This window comes from Triturus cristatus, chromosome 12 (genome assembly GCF_964204655.1).
Source record: "Triturus cristatus chromosome 12, aTriCri1.1, whole genome shotgun sequence".
Taxonomy (NCBI): domain Eukaryota; kingdom Metazoa; phylum Chordata; class Amphibia; order Caudata; family Salamandridae; genus Triturus; species Triturus cristatus.
Window position 1 is genome coordinate 29,844,524 of NC_140595.1, and position 26,362 is coordinate 29,870,885.

General features: G+C 51.7%; 1 protein-coding gene across 1 annotated transcript in view; it reads left to right on the forward strand.

Annotated features, from left to right (window-relative positions):
- Nucleotides 1-26,362, forward strand: part of C12H19orf44 (chromosome 12 C19orf44 homolog) — a 38,051-nt gene that overhangs the window by 8,948 nt on the left and 2,741 nt on the right. The window contains exons 4-7 of the mRNA XM_085636989.1: nt 578-926; nt 20,611-20,696; nt 23,766-24,291; nt 25,332-25,456. Coding sequence (XP_085493115.1) covers nt 578-926; nt 20,611-20,696; nt 23,766-24,291; nt 25,332-25,456 — 1,086 coding nt within the window. The remainder of the gene's footprint in view (nt 1-577; nt 927-20,610; nt 20,697-23,765; nt 24,292-25,331; nt 25,457-26,362) is intronic.

The following is a 26,362-nucleotide window of genomic DNA, read 5'->3' on the forward strand; positions in this document are numbered from 1 at the left end:
CCCTGAGGTAAGACTCCACTGTTAATCAATCGATCAACACATTTGTAGAGGGCGGCTTGTCACCCTGGGGGCTATCCAGGCCCTTACTGCTGGTCTAATTTGAACAGCCAGGTCTTAAGTCTTTTCCTGAAGGCGGTCAGTGATGGTGTAGTGCGGAGTTGGAGGTAGGTCATGCTAGGTTTTGGCGGTGAGGTGGGAGAAGAAGCGCCCTCTGGTGCGGCTGTGTGGTATCTTTGTGAGGGTGTTGTGTGCTGAGCGGAGGTTCCTGTTTGGCTGGTGGAAGTGCAGGCGATGGTTCATGTAGTTGGGTCCTTGGTTAAGGAGGGACTTGTAGGCGTGGGTCAGGGTCTTGCGAATGACAGCTGTGAGCCTCTGGATGAGCAAACCACTGTTGCATGGTCTGCTTCAAGGTCTCCCATTTTACCCGGTCATCCATTTTACAAAATTTGCTGCAAGCATCTTAATATAAAGGTGTGCCATCAAGTTGCATACTAGTGCTAATTCTCATCCGGTCATGAAATTAAATTAAGCATGTATTGCTCCATTTAATTTTTCCTTTTGGTTAACCTATTACTAGGCAAAAAGAACACCATCCCCTCCTACAAAAGGCTCTCCTCGGAGAAGTTTGCACCGCACTGCATCTTTCCACAGCCAAGGCTCAGTTCAAAGGGGCCCATCCAGACTCAGTTCCCGAACCCCCTCGCCCCCCAGCAAAGGCACCCCAAGGCATACCAGAAGAACACGTTCACTATCCAGGTCACCCTTGTCCTCCGTGAGGAGCTCTCTCAACAGCAACTCCACACCCAGGTTCAAGCTCATGAGCCGAAGTCGCACTCCCCTTTCTGGAAGAAGTGACATCAAGTCGCTCGATGAGCTGTTCTCCAGAGCATCAGTGATTGACAGTGTGGCAAGCGAAAGCTCTACTGGTGAGTTTCTATCTGACCATGTACGCGTTTTTTTATTTTTAAAAGGATTAAAATGTTCTGTGTTTTTGAGGAAATATGTTTAAAATTGTGCTTGTATGCAAATAAATGAAGCAGCTTAGTGCATTTTATGGCATTGAAGTGTTTCTCCTGAGGAGATAAAGGATGCGGATCTGTCTTGATAGAGATATAGGGGCGTGTTCTGGAGTTCACGGTTGGGTTCCTGGTAAAAACATATTCACACCTAGAGCCTAACGTGACCCACAGTTGAATATTTTCTTTAATGTTTTGGGGTTAGTTGGACAAGGGCTCTGCAAGTTATAAATAGAACCCTCATGCACACTATTGTGAAATAAAATATTTTACACTGTGACCACATGCAGCTTATGTCAATACACCCTGCAGACTCCACATCGCCACTTCAGGCAACCTTGTGGTGTACTAGACAACATTAAAGCTGCACTTTCTGGGACTGATTACAGGTCTGCATACATGACCCACAGCGAGGGATCATACCCAGAAGCACGCAGCCATTTACTTAAAATCAACTAAGTTAGATGCTCTTTTAGTGCTACCAGTGGGTTTTTGAGTTAATTATAACCTAACATGAACCCTAGGCTTTTAAACTTATGTGAGGTATTTGTAAAGCTAGGGAGCAATGAACATAGGCGAGGGCCTAGGGATATGAAAAGGATCTTTTGCAAGGAGGTTTAGTATTTGGCGGAAATGGTTCCTATTGTTTCACTAAGTTATGTTCTCTGAAGAAGTTGATCTTAATATCCTTTCTGAATTGCAGGAGCGTTGCAGCACCTCTGGTGTTGAAGGAGATGATCCTAGGACAGAAAAGTCCTGTCTGTCTTCTGTTTTTTTCTTTTTTCTGCAGTGTTTAGTTCCTAGTATAATTATGTCCTGACTGCCTCTATGGCACTGTTCACCAAAAGTGGGATTTTCTCTGCTAGATTTCCATGGTGATTGTTCTGGTGGAGGCTTGTATAAGATTCAGGCGCTCCTGAAAGTGATGCAGGCCTGGAAGGAGAGTTTGAGAAAATTGGGTTTTGCTGTTGTACCCCCCCCCCCTTGCTGCCTGGCTTTTGATGCAACTTTGACTGGGAGTACTGGGTCCCTGCTGTCCAGATTCCCAGTACTAGTGTTCTTTCTCTAAGACATGTAAACCATGGTACTTCTGCCCCATAAGTCCCCAGTAAGTGGTTCCCTGGGTACCTAGGGTATGGAGGCTGCAGTGGGGCCCCTGGGGACACCCCCTCATTATGACCATGGCACTGCCCCTGCAGCTGGTATGCCCCTGTGAGGTTAAATAATGACCAAGGCGACATGGCTCACTGCCTGTGTGCCATGCCAGCTAGCTAGCACTGCCTAAGATACAGGTAAGTCCCCCTGTAGCAGGCCTTACCAGCCCTAAGGCAGGGTGCACCATATCTCAGGTGTGGGCATATCTGCATCTGCAGATATGCCCAACACTATTAGGGTATATATTTCTTAATATTTTAAATGCCAGTAAAGCCATAGGGAGTGCATGGGCTGGGAACTCAACAACTCGAGTTCCACAGCACCATGATGGCTGCACTGAACACAGGAGTGTTTGGTACCTAACTACTCCTTTCAATAAATCCACACTGATGTCAGTGTAGGATTTATTGTACCATGTACCCCGTGGGCACCTCAGAAGTGCCCCCTGAATTCCTAACAACCATGGTGTGGTCTCTGACCGGCTGTAGGCAGCCAGCACCAGACATGTTTTTGGACTTATGGATAGAGAGCCCGGCTCTCTGGGACCAGAAACAATGCACATCTTGGGCAGAGGTTTCATGCCCCCCCCCCTTTCAGGATAGGCCAGTGCTCGTAGTGGGAAGCTTCAAAGGCCCGCCTTTGTAATGTGACCCCCAGCCTCTCCTGCTAGCAGCAGATGGCAGCCCCTGGTTTACATCCCCACATTGGGCAGGAAAACGTATACGAATATGAGGTGTGCCCACCTCTGCTAACTCCACAGCTAAGGTGGGAGAAGTGAGATGAAGCACATCTTCAGTCTCCACCATCTTGAAGATGGGGTGACCCCTTCAATCATGTCTGTCTCTGCCCCTTCCAAAAGGAGGGTGGCATAATAGAGGGTGTAGTCACCCCAGTAAGGTATTCATGACCCTACCTGCTCCGCCCCTAAAACTAAATCTAGTATTAAGTGGCTCCCTCAGGCCTAGAAACTAGATCTACGACGTCCTAAGAAGCAAGAAGATGGCCCTGCTGAAAATACTGAATAAGACGATTGCCATGGCCCCAGCTCCATCGGCCTGTCTCCAGCTTCTTCAACCTGGGACCAGTCTTGCAGACAGCGACCTCTGAAAACCCAATCTCCTGTGGACAGCGGACTTGTCCAAGAAAAAACAAGTTCCAAGGACCCTGGATACAGGGGATCCACGTGTCCAGCCCATTCTACACCCGACGCCCACGGCCGGAGTCGCTCATCTGTGCAGTGAAGTCTCCCCAGCGATCCTGACCTCATGTCCAGTCCTGGCTGACCCTTCCTGATCTCCATGGCGGCACCTGCAGTGTGAATCCAGAGGCTCTCCTTTACCATGACCGGCTCCAGTAGGAAGACTGACGTCAAAAGGCAACCCTGCATCCAAAGCCCTTGGGCCTTGGTAAGCGGAAACAATGGTGCCCCTACAAACCCCTGCATCTCTATTTACCTCTGCTGTTGTTGGTCTCCCTCCTGCAGCCTCCGGTGCCACGCCTGCAGCCCGTTTGTCAAAAGAATCCCCACTGAACAGCAATGGGCGACCAACGTTGAAACTGTACCCTGCACCCAGCCGCTGGTGGTGTATGTTTGGTGCTGCTGTGTGGGCCCCCCTGTGCTTAACCTTACCCCAAAAGCTTGGCCCCCGCAACCGATTTACCTACCTGCAAGCAGTGTGGCTCCAGGCACCCCTAGTCTCCAATGAAAAGCACTGGGCCAAACTCCGATTTTGACCTCTGCGACCAGTCACCCCAGTGCCGCAGTTTTGGTACTCACTTGACCCTTGCTGACTTTTGGTTCAAAAGACTGGGATTATAAGTGCATTATTTACCTGTTTAACCACGATATTGTTTTCCGCATAGCATAGGATAACATTGAACTGTGCTGAAAAGTTGTGACGATTTTTCAAAGTGAAAAGTACTTTTATTTAAAACGTACATGCCTTATTGCAAAGATGTGGTCTTAAAATAAAATAGAAACAAAGTATATTTTTCTAAAATTGGTCTGGATCTCCTTTCGGAGTCGTGTGTCCATTATTGATCACTGTTGTGCAATAAAAGTCTTACACTCCTCTGTTAGGCCTAACGCTGCTTACCCACACTACCACTAATAGAGCACTTTGGGTTTTACATTGAGACCTGTGCACTTTTGGGGAAGCCCTAGACTCTGTGCACAGTATAACCACCCAGTGGTAATACCATATGCAGAGCCAGCTCCCTACAGGGAGCTGCTCTCACACTCTACCGATATGCTCAAAGAATGGCATGCTCGTGGACCGAGACAGAAGCCCCGACCTGGACTGATCAAGTCAGATTGTTTTTTTAAGTGTGCCAAGCGTACCTTTTGACGCCCCCTTAACCTAAGTGACAACCCTCTGTAAACACCTTTTTTGGGACATAAATGTTTGCACTGCACAGATATAGTATACTGTATCCTTCATTCTCTACGGATTCCAGGGGCACTCGCAACCCATGTTGCCAACCTTCTAAGAAACATTGTTGCCATCTAATTCTTTATCTTTGTTCTTCAAATCCTCAGACATTTCTTCAAGAGTAGCACGTTTGGAAATTCATATTAACCACATAGGTTACCCGACCGTTCACATGGTACAGAATGATCTTACAACGTGAAATATCTCTTACCAGGGAAGTCAAACTACTGCCCCGTAAGAAAGTGGCTCTATATATACTGCACCTAAGTGAGGTACAGTGTGTATAGAGTCCAAGGGTCTCCAGAGGTTTGGCACAGGTTAAAGTTAGATATAACCTTACTCTCTAAAGTGGTAGCTTGGTCGAGCAGTAAGGCAGTATCAGAAGACAGTGTTAAGCATTTGATGTACACACTCAGTCAGCAAATGAATTCACACACTCAAGAACTGAACTCTAGGCCAATTGTTTTGTATAAAAGAAATATACGGTTGTTTTATTTCTAGAACCAAGCAAGGCTGGTACAGGTAAGCATATAAATACTTTGCAGTAGTAAATTACTTGTATGAACACAGTTCAGTATTGCAGTCTAACTTGTACTGGTTTTGGTTACAGTTTAAGTAAGCAGTTTGCAACACATTGCAGATATAGTACATTCAAATGAATGGGCTTTTAAGTAAAATGCAGGTAATTACTTTTCAGATTACTTTTACTAACACAGGGCTGGATCCTAGATTCAGCCCTGGGACTTTTCCTGAAAACAGGTGAGTAAATGCGTTTACTTAGAGGCACGACTTTTAAGTTTAAAACGTTTTTATTGAGACAAAAACAAACCATGGGGGAGGGGGATAGGAGGTCAGGATACATGGAATACAGTCAAAGAAAAAGGGTGCAACTCCAGAGGGTTGGCAATAGGTAGCGCAGTAAGTCAGGGGGAAAAACACAGTAAATGAAGGCTAGAAATGCAAGCTATGGAATCCCCGCCCGCGTATCCGACACCCCAAATCTAAGCAATGAAAGCCATCAGCAACTCAACAGAACACAATCCCCCCCCATCCCCCATCCTCCCAGTAACGAAAGAACCACCCCCCCCCCCCCCCCCCCGTCCTATGGTCCCGCACCAGAGTAATCCTCACCAGGAAGCCCCGCACCCCCCCCCCCCCCCCCTCCCCGGGAGGTCCCCGTCTCACATGTAAACTAGTCCGCCGGGGTCACCGGCGGCGTCAGCCTGAGAAGCCTAAGATACCTCGGGCAGGTGAGCTCCCGGAATTCAGTGGACAGCAGCGCTAGAAAGGGTTGCCACAGCTCTTCAAATTGGTCTATCTCCCCCGCAACCGTAAGCGACAGCTTCTCCATCCCCAGCACATGCCAAAGCCTATGCAACCAACCGGTGATGGAGGGGACGTTGGCTGTGCGCCAGTGGATTAGAATGTTCTGAACCGCAGACCCCAGCGCAATTGCGATCTGCCTAACCCTGCGGGACTTCAGTGGGTACATTAGGTCATTGGGGAGGCCCAACAGGACATACGCCGGGAGTCGCGGCAGCTCTATCCCAAAGTGCTTATCCACCTCGTCCAAAACTTCCTTCCAGTAGGCGGTCAGCACTGGGCAATCCCAAAGAATGTGTGAAAGGGTACCTTCCTGCCCGCAGCTCCGCCAGCACCCCCTGTCAGTGTGTTTATGCATTTCATGCAGTCTCTCCGGGGTGTAGTACCAGTATGTGGACACCTTAGTAAAGGTCTCCGTAAGGCCCGTGTGATATGCAGAGTGCCGCGCCCGATACGCAATTTTGTCCCATTCCTTGTGGCTGAGTGTCCTACCCAATTCCCTGTGCCAGCGCTCCCTCCCCGGGTTGTAATAGTAAAACGGCGGGGGTTGTAGGTATTTGTACAGATCGGTAATTAGCTTAGCGTCGGAGGTCCGAGTAGCCAACCACCTCTCATACGGTGTAATTGGACGGGCGGCGGTGGCACGCACCTGGGGCTGGAGGGCCCAATGCCGAACCTGCATGTAGCGCAATCTGTCCAGCTCCGTCAGGCCGAACTCCTGGCGGAGTTGCTGAAAAGGAACCACTCCCTCCGGGCCATAGATCTGGAAGAGTGCCCTGCAGCCCGCCTGCACCCAGTGGGAGAAAACCCCCGGCTCCATCCCTGGGGAGAAGTCCGGGTTGCCCACAATGGGCGTGAGCGGCGAAGGGAAGGTGGTAAGGCCCCGGGCCTCACAGACCGCGTCCCACACACGCAGGGGGACCCGCGTAACAAAGGAAGCGTAAAGATTAGGGGGGCGGTGCGCGCGGCTCAGGAATGGAACCTCTTGTAAGGTGCGGCCCGCCACCGCCTGGTCTTGGAAGAGCCAATGTTTGTCGGACTCCCACCTGCTCCACTCCACCAGATAGCGTAGCTGTGCCGCCTGAAAGTACTTACGGAGGTCTGGAATGCCGAGACCCCCCGCCTCCGGAGCAAGCGTGGAGAGGACCCTCTTCATGCGTGGCCTGCGGCCCTGCCAGACAAAGCGGGAGATGTCAGCCTGCATTTGTCGTATCCAGCCCACCGGGGGTTGGAGCGGGAGGGCCCGGAAAAGATATAGTATCTGGGGCAACACCGTCATCTTGACCGCCGCGATTCGCCCCAGCCAGGACAGCAGGCCTTTGTTCCAGCGGCCAAGCTCATCCTTGATCTTCCTGCTGAGGGAGGCATAATTGGCCGTAACCATCTCCGGCAATGTAGGCGCCAGCAGGATCCCCAGGTACGGCACCGTGGACGAGGACCACTGCATGGGGAAGAGCCGCTGAAGATCCCTCCTGGTATCCGCAGCCAGGGACATGTCTAACGCCATCGACTTGCTCATATTCATTTTGAAACCGGCCACCCCCGCAAAGGCGTCCAGTTCCCGGAGGCAAGCAGGCAGCGACCTCCTAGGGTCGTCCAAGGTCAACAGGACATCATCCGCGTAGAGACTGACGGTGTGGACGTACCGGCCCATCCGGACCCCGACAGCATCCGGATTATTACGAATCCTCTGAGCAAACGGCTCCATGTAGAGGGCAAACAAGAGCGGCGAAAGAGGGCAGCCCTGCCGCGTGCCGCGCTCGATGGCAAAGCCACCGGAGCTACACCCGTTGACCCGCACCGACGCTGAAGGATGCTTATAGCAGTTAAATACCATGGTGCGGAACTTATCGCCGATCCCCAATTTCTTGAGGACCAGCTCAAGATACGGCCAGTGGACTCTGTCGAAGGCCTTCTCCGCATCGACGGACAGCAACATCCGTTCCCCCGAGATCCTTGAGGCCTTCTCCAGAACATGCGTCACCCGCTTGGTGTTGTCAACCGTCTGTCTGCCGGGCACAAAACCAGCCTGGTCCGCCTCCACCAGACCGGGGAGGTGTGGACTCAGCCTGGACGCGAGAATCCCCGTGTACAACTTGAGGTCGACATTTAAAAGCGAGATGGGTCGGTACGAGCCGCAGAGGGCCCGGTCCTTCCCAGGTTTCGGGATTACCGCGACCGTCGCCCTCAGGAGATCCGGAGGGATGGCTCCCGGTTCGGAGAAAGAGTTAAATAGCCGAGTAAGGACAGGGGCCACGACCGTGCAAAAAGTCTTGTAAAATAGCGACGTGTACCCGTCCGGGCCCGGGGCCTTGCCATGTTTCAGCCGCGCGATAGCTGAAATCACTTCTTCAACATGGATGTCCCGCTCCAGGTGGTCCGCCTGAGCCGGATCCATTACCGGGAGGGTCACCGACTCCAAATAGCCGTCGGCATCCCGTGGCGAGGAGGGCTCCTCAGCATACAGCGCCTCGTAGAAGCCGCGGAAAGATTCCGCTACCTCCGCGTCCCCGGAGACAACCCCCTCCCGTCCGTGCCCACCAATTCTTTCACAACGCTACGCTGTTGCGCGACCCGGAGCCGGTGTGCTAGGAGCTTGCCACATCTGTCCCCCCCAGTGTAGTAGGCATGTTTCAAGCGTAGGGCGGCATACTCCGCCCTGTCAAGATCCAGAGCCGACAGGAGCTTCCTCGCTGCCTTCAACTGCCTCCACACCCTCGGCGCCCCCGTGCGGCGATGGACCTGCTCAAGCTCCCGGACCTGAGCTGTCAGCTCATCCCTCTTCAGTTGCCGCTCCTTATTTTCAGCTGCAGAGATAGAGATAAATTCCCCCCGGAGGACTGCCTTCAATGCCGCCCACTGTGTCGCCTGCGAGGTGTCAGTGTTGCTATTGTGGGTGAGATAGTCCTGTATGACCTCCCCGATGCGTTGCACCACCGACTTCTTGTGTAGAAGGGTATCCCGAAGGCGCCACACCCCCCGAGAGGGGGAGGCCGCCGGCCACTGGAAAACGCCGGTGACTGGGGAGTGGTCAGACAGGGTCAGGACCCCGATGTCCGCCGCCGTGGCAGCGGCACGCATCGGTCCACTCACCAGGAGGTAGTCCAGCCGTGAGTAGGTTCGGTGTGCGTGCGAAAAATAAGAGTAGTCCCTATCCGTGGGGTGCATGGAGCGCCAGAGGTCGTGCAAGTCCATTTCCGCAATCCGGGCCCTCCCAGCCTGGGACAGTTCCCCCGTCTGCGGGAAGCGCTGCGCCGATCTGTCCATCACAGAATCGAAGACAATGTTAAGGTCCCCCCCCAGGATAATGTGGCGGTCGGGGGAAGCAGTGACATCCACCAGCGCGGAGTCTAGGAAGCGCTCTTGGTGATCATTTGGGCTATAAACGGAGCCGACCGTAAATGCTATGCCTCCCAGGCGCATGCGATACGCAAGGAGCCTCCCCTTCTGTTCAGCACACTTATGCAAAACCTCCCCCCGAAAGGAGCTCGCTAGGAGAATGGCTACCCCCGCCGTCTTGTTCGCTGCCGAGGAAAAGAACTGGGTAGGGAACTTAGCAGAACGCATCCTATGGCAATCTCGGGGCAATAAGTGTGTCTCCTGCAAAAGGCAAATGTCCGCCTGCGTCCCCTCCAGCAACGATAGGATCGCTCTGCGCTTCACCGGGTTATTCAGACCCTGAACATTAAGGGTCACTACCTTTAGGCCCGGCATTCCTCGCGGGGATCGGGAGCGCCATGCAATGGGCAGGGAATCAGCGGGTGGGGCGCGCGGGGCCGCCGCGCAGGACAAGCCAAAACAAAGCGGGCATAGACAACATCGGACGGGACCTTCCCAACCCCAAAACAACCCCCTCCCCCACCCCAAACACAACCCTGGCAACTAGCCACCCACAAACTCAAACACACCATTGTCTCAGTCAAGCCCCAAGACAGGCAAGTCCGTAGAAAGGAACGAAGTGGACGTCCAGCCACTCACCTCCATCCGCTCCCCCCCCAACCCCCCCGCCCCGTACCAAGCATGTAAAGAAGCTAAAGACATCTCCCCCCGGAGTGTGTGTTAGGCCGTCAAGGCCACGCCAGAGGAGCCGGTCGAGTCCCCGGCCGCCGCCCTCAGAGCGTCGGCCATGTCCGCCCTGATGGTAGGGGAGTCCGGACGCCCCACGCTGGCCGCTGAGCGCCGCCTCGTCGACCTCCGCCGGTTCCGTCTCTCCGAGGACCTCCACGACGGCGTAGCTCCTTCTTCCTCCGCCGCCGTGAGCCCCAGGACACCACAAATGTCTTGCAAGGAGCGTAGCTGGTGTAACACCCCATTCCACCGAAAAATCAGGCGGAAGGGGTGACCCCAAGAGTACGGCGTCTCGTGTTCGCGTAAAAAGTCAGTGGCAATCCTAAAGGACCTGCGTTTCTGCAGCGTGATGGCGGAGAGGTCCTGGTAAAGCGCCACCGGCCGATCCCGGAAAGTCAGGGGCTGTTTCCTGCGGGCCTCAGCCATGATGCGTTCCTTCAGTGGAAAGTCGGGCAGGAAGGCCAGAATGTCCGGTGGAGGTGCCGATGACTGGCGCTGCCGGCCGACCCTATGCGCCCTATCAATGCTGATGGGAAAGTCCGCAGCTTCCCCCAGGATCTCTCGGAACAGGGCCTGCAGGTAGCCCCTCAGATCGGACCCCTCATCCGCAGTCGGCACACCACGCACTCGGATGTTGTTCCTCCGAGATCTGTTCTCAAGGTCCTCAGAGTGGGCCTGGAGCTCCACACACTGCTCCCGGAGGCGGAGAACGTCCTGCTGTAGGTGGACTATCTCCTCCGCTCGATGTTGGCCCTCCGTCTCCACCGCTTCAACACGTTCGCCAAGGCCCTCCACCTCCCTGCGCACTTCTCGGACCTCGCTGGCCACCTCCCGCTTCAGTGTCTGGAAGTCCTCCCTGAGGGAGCTAAACAGTTCCTCCATAAAGGCCCTTGTGACGGGTGGCTCCCCCCCAGTCACATCCGCCGGAGCCCGGGAGGACCCCGGCGAGGGCTGCGTCCTGTCCCGCAATTGCTGGGCCCTGCCAAGCATGTCCGGCAGGGTTCGGTCCCCTTTCTTCGGGCCGCCTCTTCCAGACATCGCTAGCTCCGCAGTCGAGCGCAGATCCAGGCGCCCCAGGGGTGCTCAGCCGCCGGCAAGCACTCGACGTGGGTATCCCCCACGAGCGAAGTCGCTGCGTCACAGGTGACAAAATGGCGGCCCAGTTCGGTCACCGTCAGCCGCGGGAGCCCGTGCGAGACAACCAAGGGGGCCGCAGTGGGGGGGTCTCATCAGCACATCCCTCCGAGAGTCAGCCCAGCAGCAGCGGGGGCACCTGCATCCAGCAGCCAGGACTCCGGCGAAGGCTGCCACCACTGCTCCTGCGGGGACAAAATGGCGGCAGGGCGGAGCAGGCCAAAATGACCAGGCCCGACGACACCACCGGGGCCCCTGAAGCACCCCACAGTCAAATAGGTTCCACCACCGGCCCCAGTCCGTCACGCACAGGGGCCCAGATGGTCCAACCCCGTCAGGGAGTCCGCTGTACCTCGGCTAGGGGTTAGGGGCCCCCGCAGTGCGAGGTGTCGCCGTCACAAGTCTGAGTGCCGGGGCGCCCGTCTCAAGCCTTCCGCACCGTCGGGTCCTCTCCCGCAAGGCTCCTTCAATCTCCGTCGAGCGGCGGGCCAGATCCCCTCCAAATCGCAACTTTCAGCACCAGGCCCAACCGAGGTGTCCGGACAGCACTCCAATGCGCTCCGCCCCTCGGGCTCGCCGTCGTCCCTTGAACTCGATCGAACTTTTGGGGGGGTTCCCCCGAGGCGATCCGAACCAAAACAGCACCAATATGCACCCCTGATGCTCCGCCACTCTCCTCTCCCGCGCTGAGCCTCAGCAGGGGGAGAAAAGCGTAAGAAAAGGGCTCAAGCTTGGCCGGGCCGGAGGAGCTACGGAGGAAGCGTCCGCTCACCCCGCCATCTTGGCCACGCCCCCCGAGGCACGACTTTTAGAGAATATTATTGCATTTCAAAAGTTGACACTTCAAAAACTTTTCACATAGAATCCCCAATATTATCCTATGGGAGGAAATTCACTTAGGTAAGTTATGTTAACAATACTTTTTCTTACTCAGTGCTGGATACCTAGATTCAGCACTGGGACATTTCCCGATTACAATTGAGAAAATGCGTTTTGGTTATTCGGCTGATTTTTAAGGAATATTTGTAATTTTCAATAGTCGACAAACGTTTTCGGAGAAAAAGTGTCAATGTTATTCTATGAGGAAAAAGAGGTTATAGGTTTCCAGGTAGGTAATCGGTCTTTTGAGTTAGGGTTTTGGGGTAAGACTCAGGCGTCTCCCAGGGTCAGTGATGCACTGTTGTTGCACCCCCAGTGGCACTAGGGCGGCCGGGTGCAGAGTGTTGAGGCCCAATGTTATCCTATGGAGGATAGAGGGGCTCCGGTTGGTGGCTGCTGGCAAGCAGGCCACGGGGTTGTGGGAGCAAAGCTCCTAGGGTTAAGCTCAGGGCAAGTTGGGGACAAAGTTAGCACCAAAGGGGCACCACTTCGAGGGGTAAGTTGTGATTGTTGAGGGTTGGTTAGGCACCACTCGGTTGGGCACACAAGATCGTGGGGCATCGGGTGCAGGGGTGCCTTGGGACGTCGGATTTTCTTAACCGCTCTGGTCGCGGTCGGGGGGTCCTCTGGATTGAGGTTGCAGGTGTCGTCCGGAGGCGTCAGACAGGTCAGGGGTCACTGGATCCCGGCTCAGGAGCGCCGGGGGGACCTCCTCGTGGTATCTGTCCACTCGAGCTCAGGCCGGATTCGGCAGGTGCAGAGTGTGCAGGATTCGCGGTTCCTGGCTGGCACCAGAAGCAGTTCAAACACGTCCGCTGTTCACGGGAGAAACAGCTTGGAAAGTGAAGGCAGGCAGATCCTCTGGGTTTTTTGAGGTTGCTGTCCGCTGGACACGCTGGGTTTTTGCAGGAGTAGGTTCGAGGGGAGACAGGCCTGTAGGGCTGGGGCCAAGTCAATGGATGTCATCCTCTTGTTAGCTCTGCACGGCTTCTCGTCCTTCTCTTCTTCTTGTGGTTGCAGGATCTGAGGAAGGAAGATTCAGGGTACCCCTAAATACTAAATTTAGGGGCATTACAGGTAGGTAAAGGGCGGGAACCAATGGATCCCTTCCCTGGGGTGGCCTGTCCCTGGTTGGCTGGGTACCCCCATCCTCAAGATGGCGGGGACTCTAGGTTGTGCTTCACCTCGACTGGGGGTGAATGTTTTGATTTGGTCTGCATTCCGTCCATCAATTGTGTGTCTTTTGCTTTCTCGACCTAAGTGCGCCAGGTATGCCTAGACGTGGGTACTGGGCTCACTGTGCCACTGGAATCAAGCTATCCTGGCTGAAGAGGCGTGAAACCCCGAAACCGGTCCTAGGATGCTTGTTTCCCGTCCAGGAAGGACCTGGCTTGGCAGTTCGGGTTGGACTGTTCCCATGAGGCACAGGGTCAAGACTGATTTGCATATGGCCAGGTCTAAACTGGGGTGGCATGGTGAGCAAAAGAATGATGGATTTAACCCATATCCCTTGACTGGGGGTGAATGTTTTGATTAGTTCTGCATTCCGTCCATCAATTGTGTGTCTTACACCCCCTATTCTGCCACTCTCCAGTGGGAGGGGGGCAGGGGCCTGTCCCTGGTTGGCTGGGTCCCCCCATCCTCAAGATGGTGGGGACTCTAGGTTGTGCTTCACCTCGCCTCCCCCACCTTGGGGGTGGAGTTGGCAGAGGGGGGCACACCGCTCTTCCTCACTTGTTTTCCCGCCGGTTCTCCCGCCCAAAGTGGGGGGTAGAACCAGTGGGGACTAGTTGCTGAAAGCAGCAAGTGGTCTGGAGAGGCTCACAAAGGCGGTATACCTTTGAAGCTTCTCCTTCGTGACCCCTGCCCATCATGGGGAAGGAGGCATGGCACCTCGTCCCAGGATGTGCATTGTTTCAGGCCCCGAGAGCAGCAGGCTCTCGACCCCGGGGTCCAGAAACATGTCTGGTGGTGGCAGCCTGCGCACCCACTCAGTCAGGTCACTGGTAGTTGGCCGTGTTTCAGGGAACATCTCTAAGATACCCTCTGTGGTGCATTTTACATTAAATCCCACACTGGTATCAGTGTGGGTTTAATGTGCTGATAAGTTTGATACCAAACTTCCCAGTCTTCAGTATAGCCATTATGGTGCTGTGGAGTTCGTAGTGACAACCTCCCAGCACCATATACTCTTAATGGCAGCACTGCCCTTACAGGGCCCAGGAATGGACCTGGGTACAGGGCTCATGCACCTGTACCCTCACTACTGGCATAGGGCACCCAGCTAGAGGGGTGACTGATGTATGCCAGGGCAGTGCTTTGTGGGCATGGCACACAGGGATGTGTGCCATGTCGACTCTTTGTTTTGTTCTGCACCAAGACACTCAGCCTGCAAAGGCAGTGTGTGTGTGTGTGTCAGGGTACAGGGCTCTAAGGGTGGCACAATAAGTGCTGCAGTCCTTAGGGGCCTTCTCTGGTCACAGTGCCCTGGGTACCTATGGTACCATTTACCAGGGGCTGACATGTGGCCAGAGATGCCAATTGGGTTTAGGCTTCAATGCAGTTTTAGGAAAGGAACACAGGCCCTGGGTACCTGATTGGCAGGAGCCCAGGACACACTTTGTCAAATTACATCAGCAATTCAGCAAAAAGTGGGGGCATACCAAGTAAGAAAGAGGGTACTTTCTCACATGCCCCATCCTTGAACACTGGCTTACAGACAGACTTCGAAGACATTTTCACCCCGAGTACCTAGCTGCCAACGTTTCAGATTCGTATGTGTGACATTTTCATAATTTCAGTGTAATCATGGTCGACTTTTCAACGACTATGAGTGACACTTTCTAGTGAACAAAATCAAGCATTGAAGACGAGGGAAGCCATTACACCCATTTGCGTGTTGAGTTATACTGAAACATATTGTGTGTGCTACCCAAGACCATTCATTAAAGGGTGGGGCCATTTACTGAATGATGTCACAATAGGTACTAACATCCAAGCAGACTTCATCAAAGAAAGAACATTTTGGAATGCTTACTGGTGGTGTCCGTTAGTGGTGCAGGAAAGGCCTGTTTCTTTCTCTTTAGAGGATGCCCCTTTAAGAGAGAACAATCTCTCAGACAGGCAGCTGCTCTACAAAAGCGATTAGGAGGCAATCAATCAATCAATCAATCAATCAGTGACACTTATAAAGCGCGCTACATACCCGTAGGGTCTCAAGGCGCTGGGGGGGGGGGAGGGAGTTCCAGGTCTTGGCGGCCAGGTAGGAGAAGGACCTTCCTCCTGTAGTCGCTCTTCGGATGCGGGGGACGGCGGCGAGGGCGTGGTTGGCTGATCGGAGGTGGCGTTTGGGAGCGTAGAAGTTGACTCGGCTGTTGAGGTAGCTCGGGCCTTGGTCGTGTAGGGCTTTGTGTGCGTGGGTGAGGAGGCGGAAGGTGATTCTTTTGTTGACGGGGAGCCAGTGAAGGTCTCTCAGATGTCCGGAGATGTGGCTGGTTCGTGGGATGTCGAGGATGAGTCTGGCTGAGGCGTTCTGGATCCGCTGGAGTCTCTTCTGGAGCTTGGCGGTGGTACCGGCGTAGAGGGCGTTGCCGTAGTCCAGTCGGCTGGTGACGAGGGCCTGGGTGACGGTCTTCCTGGTCTCGGTGGGGATCCACCAGAAGATCTTCCGTAGCATGCGTAGGATGTTGAAGCACGCCGAGGAGACGTTGTTGACTTGCCTGGTCATGGAGAGGGAGGGGTCCAGGATGAAGCCCAGGTTGCGTGCATGGTCTGTCGGTTTGGGTGCGGTGCCCAGGGCGGGAGGCCACCAGGAGTCGTCCCAGGCGGAGGGTGAGGAGCCCAGGATGAGGACCTCCGTCTTGTCCGAGTTCAGTTTCAGGCGGCTGGTCGTCATCCACTCGGCTACCTCTTTCATCCCTTCGTGCAGGTTGGCTCTGGCGGCGGCGGGGTCGTTGGTCAGGGAGAGGATCAGCTGGGTGTCGTCGGCGTAAGAGATTATGCTGAGGTTGTGTTTGCGTACGATGGCCGCGAGGGGGCACATGTAGACGTTGAAGAGGGTGGGGCTCAGAGATGATCCTTGGGGGACGCCGCAGATGACTTCGGAGGCCTCTGACTTGTACGGTGGTAGGCGGACTCTCTGTGTTCTTCCGTCGAGGAAGGAGATGATCCATTCCAGCGCCTTGTCCTGGATTCCGATGTTGCTGAGGCGCCGTACTAGGGTGCGGTGGCAGACCGTGTCGAATGCCGCGGAGAGGTCTAGGAGGATGAGGGCCGCTGTTTCTCCATTGTCCATCAGGGCTCGGATGTCATCGGTGGCGGCGATGAGGGCGGTCTCGGTGCTGTGGTTGGCTCGGAAGCCGGACTGTGAGGGGTCGAGGGATCCGTTCGTCTCGAGGAAGGCGGCCATCTGCTTGTTGACGGTCTTCTCGATGACTTTGGCTGGAAACGGGAGGAGCGAGATGGGGCGGTAATTCTTGAGGTCGGTGGGGTCCGCTGTTGGTTTCTTGAGTAGAGCGCTGAGTTCGGCGTGTTTCCAGCTCTCAGGGAAGATGGTGGTGTCGAAGGATGTGTTGATGATGTCTCGCAGGTGGGGTGCGATGACAGCGTCGGCCTTGTTGAAGACGTGGTGAGGGCAGGGGTCGGTCGGTGATCCGGAGTGGATGGAGTTCATCGTGCGGATGGTGTCTTCGGTGCTGATCGGGGTCCAGGCGTGGAGGGTGGTGGTGGGGGGTGGTTGCTCGGTCATGGTGTGCGTTGGTTGGTTGTTGAAGCTGTTGTGTATGTCCGCGATCTTGTTGTGGAAGTATGAAGCGAGGGAGTTGCAGAGGTCTTGCGATGGGGTGATGTCGTTGTTTCCTGCGCTGGGGTTGGAAAGCTCTTTCACGATGTTGAAGAGTTCCTTGCAGTTGTGTGCGTTGTTGTCCAACCGGTCCTTGAATGCTGTTTTCTTGGCGGCGCGGATCAGCTGGTGGTGTTTCCGGGTGGCAAGTTTGAAGGAGGTCCTGTTGTCCGGTGTCGGTTCCCTTCTCCAGACTTTCTCGAGGGCTCGGCAGTTCTTCTTGGAACTCTTGAGTTCGTCGGTGAACCATGGGGCCTTCTTGCTGCCGGGTCTGCTAGGCGGGGTCCTCAGTGGGGCGAGTTCGTCCGCGCAGTTGCTGATCCACTTCGTGAGGTTGTCGGCGGCCTGGCTGGGGTTCGCTGAGCTGGCAGGAGGGTGCTGGCTCAGGGAGGTGGTGAGCTGGTCTGCTGTGATCTTGTTCCAGCTTCTGCGGGCGGCCTGTTGCTGGTGTTGGTGGGTCGTCGTTCTCTTGAAGGTGAAGTGGACGCAGCTGTGGTCCGTCCATTTAAGCTCTGTGGCGTGGCTGAAGTCGATGTCTGTGCTGGAAGAGAAGACTGCGTCGAGTGTGTGTCCGGCGAGGTGGGTGGGGGTGGACACCAGTTGCTTGAGTCCCAGGTTGGCGAGGTTGTCGAGCAGGGTGCTGGTGTTGCGGTCGTTGTTGTTCTCCAGATGGAAGTTGAGGTCTCCCAGGAGGATGTAGTCAGCGGAGGGGAGGGCATGCGGGCTGACGAAGTCGGCGATGTCCTCGCTGAATTGCGTGCGTGGTCCAGGGGGTCGGTAGATCAGGGTGCCTCTGAGGGTGGTGTTCGGGTTGGTGTGGATCTGGAAATGCAGGTGTTCGGCGCTGGTCAGGGTGTTGTCGGTGCTGGTCGTGAGACGGATGGTGCTCCTGTGGATGATGGCGATGCCTCCTCCCATCTGGTTGGCGTTTCGGTCCCTCCGGACGATCTTGTAGCCCTCTGGGATGGCGATGGCGATGTCGGGAGCTGAAGAGGCATTCATCCAGGTCTCCGTGAGGAAGGCAACGTCAGGGGCTGTGGCGTCTAGGAGGTTCCAGAGTTCGATGGCGTGTCTGTGGACGGAGCGGGTGTTGAGCAGGATGCACTTGAGGTGGGTGCTGCTGGTGTTCGACTTGGCGGGTGCTGGTGTGAGGCTGGTCCGGATGCAGGTGAACTTGCAGGCGTGGCAGCTGAAAGGTCCGTGGGTACGTCGTGGAGTGGCTTGATGGCATTCTGGGAGTCGGCCGGTGTTGAGAGCGGTGAGGGTGGCGGCGGAGTACGTCAGGCGGGTCGGTCGGGGTCCTCGTGGGCCAGGGGTCCTGGCACTGGGCGCGGTCCAGGCGTGGACGGGCGCAGACGGGCTTGCCTTTGGCGCGCCTTCGGCGCACAATCGGCGCGCCCGCTGCGCGTGACCGCTGCGCGTTCGCACGGTCGCCATTTAAGGCGAAGTGCGCGGGTGGGCGGAGCAGCTGGGAGGCGGGAGCGGGGAGGGTACAGAATCGAAAAAGGGGCGGGGAAAAGCGGCGGTGGCGGGAAGGGAGGGCGGAGGGCGGCGAGGTAGGCGGACAACAAGGAAGGAAAACCAAAACACGGGGAAAATGAAATGAAACAAAACAGGCACAAATTATCGACAAAACAAGGGCAAAATGAAATTAAAACAAAAACAGGCACAAATTATCGACAAAACAAGGGCAAAATGAAATTAAAACAAAACAGGCACAAATTATCGACAAAACAAGAGCAAAAACAACCGCAGCGGAGGCAGCCGGCAACCGGCAAACGAGGCAGCAGCGAGGCAGAGGGCAGGCAAGGGGCACACGCAGCAGCTGGTGGCCGTGTGGCGCGGGGGTGTCCCACAAGTGGGTCACCCCCGTGAGGCATTAATTAATGTTCTTGTGTTTATCTGCCTTGGTTTGACAGTTGTATTTTTTTTGCATTATCTAGTTATATGGGAGCATCAGCAAAGCTGAGAGAAGCCTGGAGAATATGGCTTGAATTCTTAAAATATATTGAACTGGTTTTAAGTCATGTCTCAGACACAAGAGTGGTTCTTCCACTGGGAAGATTTCCCTATTTTATGTTGAAAGCAAAAGCTATGGCATAATTCCATTACAATCCCTAAAAATTACTTTTTCCATGAATAACATTTCTCATTCAATTCTGAAATTGCAAGTGCAACACTCCCTTTTATGGTTGTGCAGGAGCAATGCTAGACATGCATTTGCAGTGATTTGTTGTTGTATGACGTGGGATTGTGCACCAAATGTGTTTGTTAAAACCCAGTGGCTGCAATGGAATCTCCAAAGTATCACATCAGCCCAGTCCATTCCAGTGGCAAGGACTCACGGACCTGCATTTCAATGCCAGAGGATGCTTGTCACAAACGCCTGACCCCTAAAGTACTCTGACAAGACGCGTGCTCCACCCCAACTTTAATGGGTCCCACAGCCAATGAAAAAATGCTTCCCATTTGCAGAAATGCAAACAGACGACGCTTCAGTAGGCACAATCCACCTACTTCCTTTCGACTCAGTGCTTGGCTCTTAATGGTGAGTGTGCGCGCATGCGGCTCCTGGGAGAACAGACCACGCGTTTCCCAGCCTGAAAGAAATTATTTAGGTTGCCCTCTATCTCACCAACTTCACTTGGAGCGCGACTCTGGCTGCACTGCAACGCCGGTGAGTCCAGTCTCTGGCCCTCTTTCAGCAATTTAATTTGCTGCGCGGCAGCTGGGGGTCACATTTTTTGCAGCGCTTATCAAACAGACAGCTGAGCCATATGAAAAAGGCGGCAGCTGGAAGAGCGAGCAGGCAGCGCTGCCGATGCCCGCCACGAGTCCACAACAGCTAACGGTCGAGGTACATTGGTGAAAGTCTGAGTGTGCAAAGCATGCATACATCTCTATTAATACACGTCTGGATATGCACGAGTACATCGGACTTCTGCAGCCTCCCACAAGTTAACTCTTGCGGCAGGTTGAGATGTCTGGTGCCCGCGGCGTCTTATAATAGTATTAAATACAGTGTAGCATTAAGCAGCAGAGAGAGCAGTGCACGCTGCAGTTTTATTTAGGTAGCGCTATAAACGGCTTGTATTGACAGCTGAGGTGCGACGCATAATGCGTGATCATGCATTTCAGTGGGGTGTTGCGGAGCACCACACTGAAACGAGTTACGAGTCTCTGTATGCTCTGGAAAAGTGCTCTTTATTCATTTAAATACACTGATAAATAGCTTACTTTCTTCAGGGATGATATAATAAACAGTCCATACAACAGGTTTCCAGTGCGGAAGCCACCTGCTTGCTCCATGGTGGAGAGCCATTGTTGACCACCCGTGCTCTGGCATCACAAATCATTTCAGTGGGCCTTTGTGAGAAAAAAACTCAAGATGGTTTCTACAGTATGGGACATCGTTGGATTCGGGTCAGCATCACGCAGCGCCGTCCTGACTCAACCTATGGTTAATACCTAGAATTATTTATTATTCATTTAAACAGGATGCTTCTCTGACCCCAGTCAGGAGAAATGAGGAGCACTCGCAACGCTAGACTTTACTCTAGATGTAAAGCCACGGCTACTGGTAAGTAACTGTTTCCTTTTCCTTGGACAGCTATTGACTTGGTGATCTTTTCATGTTATTCTACACATTCTGACCATGATAGGTCTCTAGTCGGTGTCTACCAAGGACTAGAATTTAGCACACAGTCTGGAATATGTACACGTACCTCATCACCCGCCTCACCCTGGCCATTATCATTCTCAGAATTTAAGGTGAACATCCTGAGCCTTGATGATTTAGCACCGAACATCCAGTTGGACACACCAAGAGAGTTGGAGAGGACCCAAAAAGTAAGTGTCTGTTTTGGTTGTCTTTTCATATTATTCTAGTCTAACATAAAATGCTAATTTCCTGTTTCTGCGATAGACATTAACCGATGCCCAAACTGGATATTTTTAGTGTGTTGTGTTTCTGTTGGAGATACGGGCCCTTCAGGATTGATCACTGAGGCACAGATAGACGGGGCCACTTACGCAAAGGAACAATGGATTTATAGGATGTGTAAAGGCATTTCGTGCTTCTAGGAATCAGAGTAAACCCTTTAGAAGTCATCCGCATGGAAACCACATGTGAATAGACCTGAATCTCTCTAAACATAGCTTTCAGTTGGACAAAAACAATTGGAAATAACAAGAGGACGAGTGCTTGTAGTTGCACCAGACAATGAGTGACCTGCTTTAAGCACAACTAGTAGATTGCTCCCTTAAATAGACTGTGCCAACTTCCTCTTGAATAAGGTTTCTGACTAACCATCCGTTTTTTAACAACGAGAAATGAGTTTCTTGAACCAAGTCAAGGGTTTATTTCACTTTTTATTCCAGTTTGTAGTTTAAAAAAAAATTTAGTCATTCAGTAGACAATGTTGTCTGAAACAATGATAGCATTTAACTCAGAAAAGCTAGAAAAGAAACTAAATGTATGAAGTAGAGTGCCTCCATAAATTAAATTTTTAGAGAATGTAAGCGGACACCTTAGAGGGTGTCTGTTCAAGGTACCTACAAGGTCCCCTTTACAAAACTCCGCAATAAAACCATCTCTCTTTTGAATGAGACTGGGCAGCCAATGGTGACATACTTACATTTTTTAATAGTGTTTTCACTCTAAAATAAAGGTGTACAAAACCTCTGTGAAAACGTTCATGATGGAGAATTATTCGTTCTGCTAGATCACCTCCTATTTTGTTAGAGGAGGAGGATTCAATTTTTACCAGAGTTGAGGGTGTTTGGGTTTGGATTCTACTTGGAGGATAGACAAATATTCCTGACTCCGTACACTAAATTTCTGTGCTTTAGTGAGTTATTTCTTGCATCATATATATCTCTGCTGTGGGTTACTGTGCAGAGGCTCCGTGTGGTACATATGCCTTGATCCTGTTGGGGAACTCCGAGAGGTATTCCCTGTTGGTTTTTAGATGGAAGGCAATGAAAGATATTGTCAATAGCAATTGCACTTTTGAGGAAATGTAGTTTTCCTGAAATTGAGGTGGCCTGGGATTATTTGTAACTCTTGCTAGTATTCCTGCAGCATTTTGGTGTTTTAGTGCAGATGAATTAGATTTTAGTGTATACAGAAAAAGAGTTTGTTTCTCTAGTTGATCAATCACCATGACCGCTAGTCCTATGTAGCGGTCTTTCTCCATGAACAACGCGATGACGTGCCAGCTTTGAGTAACTCAAAGTATATCGTTGTTGGTGTTCATGCTCTTTTTTTAATAGGACAGTCTAGGTTTTGACCTGAGGGTGGACCTGGTGAGGGGAAGAGTATGCTGCCATGATTTTCAATAAAGTGTGCTTCGAACATTCTAGTAGGATTGCAGGTGTGACGTTGTTGCAGGTCAGTCATTTGCTGTCCCTTTTATGTCTCAGAGATAGCTCATGAATTATCAGAGTCCTTCTTGCTGTGGCTGCAGAATACTGAACTTTGCAATGGTTGCCCAGAGTGTGGTTTGTGGAGACGGCCGACATGCACACCCCCGTACTCAAACAAGAATAAAACCATTGGGCATACACCTATTATCACTTCTATACAGTTTCCTTAGAGTTACGCATACCAAAGGCAAAGATATTTTCCAACTGGGGGAACACATATGCTTCTTCACGGGACTACACACTACATGTAAGAGTACAAGTTAGGTCCACCTATGCATCCAGTGGTTTGTGCTTTTGCGACGCCTCCACACCACACTGTGCAACTCACAAAGCAATTAGAGTGGATGTGATTGAATCAATGGTACCATGATGCTCCTCTACCGAGGTCAAATCAGCTGGCAAAGGGGTGACCATCTCCCCTAACATTTCAGCCCATAGCATTGAATTGTACTCTTCTTTCTCATTTGTTTGCACTTCTTTCATATGCCTCTCCTCCGCTAGTGCAGAGCTAGCTACATCCCTAATCAAGGCCTGCACCGTTGGTACGTTATTTGCCAACCACCATATGGCTAGTCATGTTTTAGCTACTAGCAGACCTAACAATAGAAAGTAACTTCTGCTTTCTATTTTTGGGGGCGGGGACAACCCCTAGAAGACTATTATTTATTGACATTTTTGTAAGAATCCCTGAAACATCCTTAATTCTCCCTGTGAACTTCCCCCAGTATTCTTCTACCTCAACACAACTCCAAACCATATGGAGGAAAGCCACACTAGCATTTTACATTTAGGGCATGTCAGGTAAAACATGGTGGTGTGAGGTAGGTATGATACAACACATGAAAGTGTAGAAGTTTGAACCTAGCATTACTGGAGACCTCCCTCACCTGGGCAAATGCTCCTCCCCGTCCAACAAAGGTTTTTGTATGTCCTCCTCCCATCACGATCCTGCTTTCAAAACTATTGGAAACCATTGTCTTCATATGGTATCTGAGATTTTAAACACCAACCGCCAAGTCGATCCCATATCTAGTATGACTTCAAATATGTCCGTCTCCGCCAGAGCCGGTAGGAAACCCGCCCAGATGTCACATTTCAGTTACCGTAGCAAACTGCATGAATTGGCTGGCAACCACACCCAAATGTTTTTGTATCTCCTGGAACGTAATATAGTTCGTTGGGAAATAGGTCATCTAGGTTGTCGCAACCTCCCTCCTTCCATCTCAGCATGGACATGTTGCTACTCCTCTTTCTAAAAGGCTGAACCCACCAAATTGGTAAATTGCTAAGGAAAGATGGGTTTGTTATACTACATTCACCACTGTTTCTGACAATTTAGCTACCTGTTCACACGCACATTCCTTAAAAGCAATAGTTCCCTCTCTGGACAAGGACATTTTTCTGTTGTTGTGTATGAGGTTATGTTAGATTATTCGTTATTTACTATACAGGGTAAAACATAAGTTAATAGTAATATCGTTGCTATTTCAGGCGGAAGAAAAGCCATCAACAAGAGTACAAAAAAAACAAACTATCCTATCTTTGGAAGATACAGACGTTCAACTTCCAGCTGAAGATTTTGTGAGATTTGGCAGAGAGGTGACCCAGGACACAGATTCAGCTAGTGAAATTGCAACCGAGACCGACAATGACCTGGAAATCTCAGAGCATTTAAATATAGACTCGACCCCTCGCACAAGAATCAGGTTTTCAGGCCCAAGAGACACTTCTTCCCTGCAAGGCGAGAGCACGGCAAGAACTGCCTATTCCGATGATTTTGAAAAATCCACCCATACTGCTGTTACTAAAGACACAGACTCTGAGGAAACCATGTCACACCCATCCAGCTACTCTGCCTCCTCAGGAACAGATTCATCATCTCTTACATCCAAGTTACCGGTTCACACCAGCCCTTTGCATCACAAACAGAGGCGAGGAGAGAGTAAAACAAAAAGGACGGTTAAAGAAGTGTCTGTTCAGACAAGCGATCCAGCTTTCACCTATCACTGGTCAAACCGTAAGTATTCGGAACTTTCCTATTTAGCAAAGAATAAGTAAACTCTAAATTCACTAAAGTATACACCACAGAAATTTCTAAGCACTACTGGTTCGAGGACAGAAATAAGATCAAATAGGTTAATCGCTACTTGCGAGACTGCGCAGCGGACACTTGATCTCAAGAAGCAACAAAGAATCAATGTTAAAATGTGATAGTTGGAGTGGCCTAGTGTAAATTAGCGATGAGTATAATGATTTGCTTACTTAATTATAGTTAATTAGAGTGGAGAAGTGTGGCTCACTGGTTAGAGGAGGCAGACCTGGAAGCTGAGGTCAGCCCGGTACCAGGGTTCAATTCCCGGCTCGGCTGGGTCTTGAGCCCATAAATGTCCATGGACTCGATAATTCTCGCTCCAGTGCATACTCGATTCATGGGTTCACACTCTGCGACTCTGGGCAATAGCTTGCTTAATCTCCACATGGGCCCCTCGCGGCAGGATGCCTGGCTTTCACCTTGCGGATGCCCTGCCGGGTTATCTGACAGGGGAATACCAGGCCGGGTTCCCTAAGCAAGCGCTTAGAGACCGCTTGGTGATTTGCGCTATATAAATTCCTGCACATTTACAATTATAGTTATTAAATAACACACCTGCAACAGAAATTATAGAGGGTTTTACACAGAACACAATTGACAATAAAACATGAAATCAACAAGTGATACTCTGAACAATAACCGTAGCACAGGGATGTAGTAGCAATGTAGGCTTCATGGGACAGACATTCTTCTCGCCATAGTTTCAACTTTGGTGTTTTATAGATTTTCCCAAATGTACTTTTTATTTTAGACAGCTAGAGTTTTTAATATTGTAGAATGGAAATTGGATAAACCTCTCTAACCTGACAGAATACGTTTATGGAAACTGTTAACCCTTGGGGTTTGCAAGTTTCCGGCTAGGATTGCTGAGTGATTAAGAAGGGGGCTGCATATGTGGCAGGAAGTCTTTCTGCTGACTCCCTAGCAAGCCATCAGATTCATCCCATCTGTGCATCTTTCCACAGTGGCGGGCCCGGCGGTCCTTGGTCCAGCTCTTGGCCAAGCCTACATCGATCCTGTTCCCATTGCTAACTACGTTGTAAGCTCCGATGCGGTTGAAGGTAAATATTTAATACAAGAATGTAGAATTGTTTGAGTGATTTGACTTGACTGGGATAACACTGGCAATGTAGAGGAAGATAATAATGTGTCAAAGATTAGCGTAATGCTCACAGAAATCTTGGTGGTAGTCGTGTCACCCATTTTCCATTACCTGCCAGGTTTCCAACGCCTGAAATGTCACTAGGAATTTCTTCCCCATGTTATTAATACACTCCATCTGCAGAAGTCCGACCCTTCCAAACCAAACAAGGATACACCGCAAGAGAAAAATTAGCATGTTGGAGCAGTTGCCAATACCAGCTGTTCATCTTCCTAAGTTACGACATGGAGTTACCACCACTCCAGCCCCCTGTAAGGGCATGTAGGAGCCACTTAAGTCCTACTACAGAGATCAGGGTTTTCTCGCTGCTTTCGCCTTCTGTAGTGAGCTACAAGAACGTTCCTATGAGGGCAGAATATTCTAGCTGAGAAACCTCCTGAGTAAGCGGGCTTTAGAAAACAATCAAACACTGCCCTTGGCAGCATCCCCTCCTTCTGTGGCTCCCTGATGCCCAACAATGAGAGTCCTGCCAGGGCCATGTGCTCGGGCTTGCTGCGCTCTGGCAGAGTTGTTCACGAAGAGCAGAAGCTGCCATTGCAGGGACAGTTGTGCCTGTGTTGCCACTGCCGTGCTCCTTTGCTTTGCCAAACCTATTGTGTCCTCTGAGGCTGGTGGACGCTGAGAATTACGGAATTTGAAGGTTAGTATCTGCAGCTACTCCACTGTCCTCAAGAAATGCTCGTTTTCACATGCATTCTAAAATGGTATGCAATAAAGATAAAAAGGAAGTCAACCATTCTAATTGTGTATAAAGTTCAGGGTAGATGTATATCTGTTATTTGGGAATGAGCGTCTTGAAAGTTAACAGTCTGTCATCAACAGTGGCCTCCTTTC